General features: G+C 46.4%; 1 protein-coding gene across 1 annotated transcript; it reads left to right on the plus strand.

Annotated features, from left to right (window-relative positions):
- The first annotated feature begins 329 nt into the window (after positions 1–329).
- Positions 330–2,599, plus strand: LOC106564789 (apelin receptor B). Its single transcript, XM_014131165.2, has one exon. The coding sequence runs from the start codon at positions 530–532 to the stop codon at positions 1,634–1,636; it is 1,107 nt and encodes a 368-aa protein (XP_013986640.1). The 5' UTR covers positions 330–529; the 3' UTR covers positions 1,637–2,599.
- The last annotated feature ends 1,716 nt before the right edge of the window (positions 2,600–4,315 follow it).

Below are 4,315 nucleotides of genomic sequence, written 5' to 3' on the forward strand. Positions count from 1 at the left end.
CAATTCCATATCAATTCAATTATATTTTTTAGGACTTCTGAAGGCTGTAAAACATGTAGAGCAGATCCCACAATTCGCCTACAGTTTTTAACATGTATTAAAAGTGTGCGTCATGAGAGTTGCAATAATGTTCTTTCAATGCCCTATTTGTATATTCATTACGTTTTCGCTTTTAAATTGAAGTCTGCTTACCGTTTATTGGAGAGTTCTCTTCACAACGTTATGGAGTCGCGGGGGGCGTGGGTAGGGAAAGGGGGGTGCTGGGATCGGCCTGGGAGGAGGTGACAGAGGGGTGTGTGAGGAACTGCCGGGGTTTAAAAAGGCAACCTGCCCAGCGCTGTGACACCAGACCTGAAATCACCCTCGGCTGCGCAGGAACTATTTTATGCGCTTTTTATGAACTTCTTGCACACGGATTTGGACCAAGTTTCTAATTGCTTCATAAACGTTATTGATCCATTCGATCAACCTTATTTTACCTGATAAAATAATATACATTTTTAACGAAGAAAAGGACACTCTAAGAAGAATGGAGAAGTGGACAACCCCTGAATACTATGACTATGACTATGAAGAGCAGGAGAACAGCACCATGTGTGACTACTCTGAGTGGAAGCCGTCCTACTCAGTCATCCCAGTCCTCTACATGCTCATCTTCATCCTAGGTCTCTCTGGCAACGGTGTGGTCATCTTCACTGTGTGGAGGGCTCAGGCCAAGCGCCGGTCAGCAGACATCTACATAGGCAACCTGGCCATGGCTGACCTGACCTTCGTGCTGACTCTGCCACTGTGGGCAGTGTACACCGCATTGGGCTACCACTGGCCCTTCGGTGTGGCCCTCTGCAAGATCAGCAGCTACGTGGTGCTGCTCAACATGTACGCCAGCGTCTTCTGTCTCACCGCCATGAGCTTTGACCGCTACCTGGCCATCGTGCACTCTCTGTCCAGCACCCAGCTGCGTACGCGTGGCCACATGCAGGCCTCCCTGACGGCCATCTGGCTCCTCTCCGGCCTACTGGCTGCCCCCACACTCATCTTCCGCACCACCAAGGATGACGAGAACAGCGACCTCATCTCCTGTGGCATGGACTTCAGCCTGGTGTTGGGTGGGGGTAATCAAACAATCAGTCAATCAAATGAATTGAAGCAGAAGGAGTCCATGTGGATCGCAGGGCTCAGCATCTCCTCCTCTGCCCTGGGCTTCCTCCTGCCCTTCCTGGCCATGATGGTGTGCTACTGCTTCATCGGCTGCACCGTGACACGCCACTTCAACAGCCTGCGTAAGGAAGACCAGAGGAAGCGGCGTCTGCTGAAGATCATCACCACCCTGGTGGTTGTTTTTGCTGCCTGCTGGATGCCCTTCCACGTGCTGAAGAGCGCTGATGCCCTCTCCTACCTGAACCTGGCTCCAAACACCTGCGCCTTTCTCCGCTTCCTTCTGCTGGCCCACCCTTATGCTACCTGCCTGGCCTACGTCAACAGCTGCCTCAATCCCTTCCTGTATGCTTTCTTCGACCTCCGCTTCCGTTCCCAATGCCTCTGTCTGCTCAACCTGAAGAAGGCCATGCACACCAGCCCCGCCAGCTCCATGTCCTCCCAGAAGACAGAGGCCCAGTCGCTGGCCACTAAGGTGTGACGTTTATGCTGGGGTCAGGGCATGGGAGAGGGATGCCAGCCAGAGGGAATAGGTCTCCAGCTGCCTTTTCCTGTCCTGCCTCCATCGTCACCTGAACACTGCAGGTAAATCTAAGATTTCAGAGGTGCATGATATCAATACCTATCCAGCAAAATGATATCATTACCTAATCAGCCACATACATGTGGACTGCAGACTGAGTGCAAATGTACGTGTCCTCCAGACTGTGTGACTGAGGAAATTGATAGTCAGTCTTCTGGCTGTAATCATGACCACTGACATCCTCCAAGCTCCCTCTCAGTGATTAGGTAGTTTGTACAAACCCCTTGAACTGCTTGATACAGAGGGCCAAGCTCCATGCCAGGGTGATACAAACCAGACCCCAGACATTTTGGACAGAGTTGAATGTATTTCAAAGGGACAAAGCAGCTCATATTGTTCTCCTGGTGTTCCGTGTTGACTTAAGGCAAGTTCCTGGGTGGGTTGTCCCATGGCTCTGGCTTTTAACACTGGAGGAGTGTATTATACATGCATTTGTACCATGGTGTTCTTGTTTTTTTTAAGCACTTGCTCATTGGAAAGAGGTGAGACCTCTTCCTCTGCCCCAGTCATGATGTAAGTGTGTGTGTGTGTGTAGGTCCAGGAAAGGTGTTGCAGCTTGATTAAAAAGTTGTAAGGGGAAATAAGGGCATGGAGGGAGGGGGGTGGTCCCAGATGGACAGATGGCAGCTGACAAATGTTGTCGAGGGAGGAGAGCCAACTAATAGGTGGCTGCTCTGACAGATTACATTCTAGTGTGTGTGTGTGTGTGTGAAGGTATGAGTCTGTGTGTGTATGTGTTTATTGAATCAGGATTGGGGAAGGCATGAATTAACTTGTTTTTATTTGACAAAGATGTGAATACATGCTGTACAATGCTTTTATGTGATGATTTGAAATAAAAAGTTTTCTGTTGAACTAAAATCCTCTCTTGTGTCACTGTGTTACTTATTACAATGTCATGCAAACACTATTCAGTAGACTGTCTTCCCTGTGGCTCAGTTGGTAGAGCATGGTGTGTGCAACGCCAGGGTTGTGGGTTTGATTCCCACGGGGGCCAGTACAAAAAGAAAAAAATGTATGCATTCACTACTGTAAGTCGCTCTGGATAAGAGCATCTGCTAAAATGACTAAAATGTTTTTTTTTAAATGTAGACATGCTTTGTCCTGTAAGCACACAGAGTTGAAGGGTGACAGTCTCCCTCCCATTGTGTGCAGTTAGAACAGAATCAAAGCTGTGTCTACGGGAAATACATATGAGTTCTATTTCCCGCTTTGCTCCTTTACGACAGTGTTCCCCTTCAGACCATTAACAGAAATTTCTTGAAAATGTGTTGATAAAATGATGGAGGACAATGTATTCTTTCTCAGAGAACTGTGTTGATCATGTAAACCAGTGTAACCATGCTACCACATCTCTCCCTCGCTCCCTTCAGCAACATGTAAGCTTGAGTAGCTTCTTTTAAAGCAAATATCTAAGATTCACTCCCCATGTGTAATGTCAAAGTATTGCAGTGTACCATTATCAACTCACTGTTCCATTGTTGGGATGCTTTGCACTGAGACCAGTTTAAGCCAATAAAGATAATTTAACTATTGTATGAGTCATTTGCAGACAAGCACTGTGGGTACAGCAGTTCACTGACCTGTAAGAGACCATCCCCATGATTAACAGATTTGGCTGTAATGAGCTTTGTTCTGGACATAATCAGTAACAGCGGGGGGTAGGAGGAGTGGGCTAATAATTCTGGGCCACTTACAGACACCACACTCCTCCTGTGAGACAATATTTGCCTTGTTTATTTCTCATTGTCTCAAAATGTACAGACACCAGTCAAACTCTTCCCAATTAGAAAACCGCATCCCTGTCGCTTATCTACAAACTAGACATGCTCTCTATCATTACAGCACCATGTTGGAATTCCTCGTCATGGAATTCTCTGCGTGTTTGAGAAGCCCGATAATGCAAACATGTTTATTCTGCTTCTTCACAGCTCCAGAGCCTCATGCATGTTAAACTCAAGCACTATTACACTACGGACTAATCTCATGTCTGATAGAGACTTTAGTCGAGATAAAGACGATATTGAATGGTTAGTTAATTTATCAGACATGAGATTTCAAGTCCCCATGTCTTCCTCATCAGCAGCTGTCTTGACTGGGTCCACATCAGACACACCTGGCATCGCTCTGTGTAAAAACACAGCCCTATCCCCCATCTGCCGACACCACTGTGCACGGTCAGAGAAAAGTGTGAAAGACAATCTGAATAGATTATACTCCGAGGTTTTCAAGTTTTATGGATGTAATTTGATCATATTATACAGATTTCACAGCCTGAACCTTGCATATGCTTGGTAACATAGCTTCTCTTTGAGCTAAAGAGGGCGTTTAGCCATAGCAACATGAGAGACATTCGTCCCTCTGGTCCCTGCACCCCACTGGGTTACAAGTTTGAGTGAGATGGCATGGATGGTATGCCACAATGCTTTTCAAAATAGATTACACAAGAGATTTCCAATCAACATTCCTATATAATAACAGTGTGTGGGTTTCAAGTGGGCCTATATTTATGACAGCAGTCTTACCATAGGGATTTCTCATTCAAAATCCTCTCATTTGATTCCCTTAATGGACTTC

This window comes from Salmo salar, chromosome ssa01 (assembly GCF_905237065.1).
Source record: "Salmo salar chromosome ssa01, Ssal_v3.1, whole genome shotgun sequence".
Taxonomy (NCBI): domain Eukaryota; kingdom Metazoa; phylum Chordata; class Actinopteri; order Salmoniformes; family Salmonidae; genus Salmo; species Salmo salar.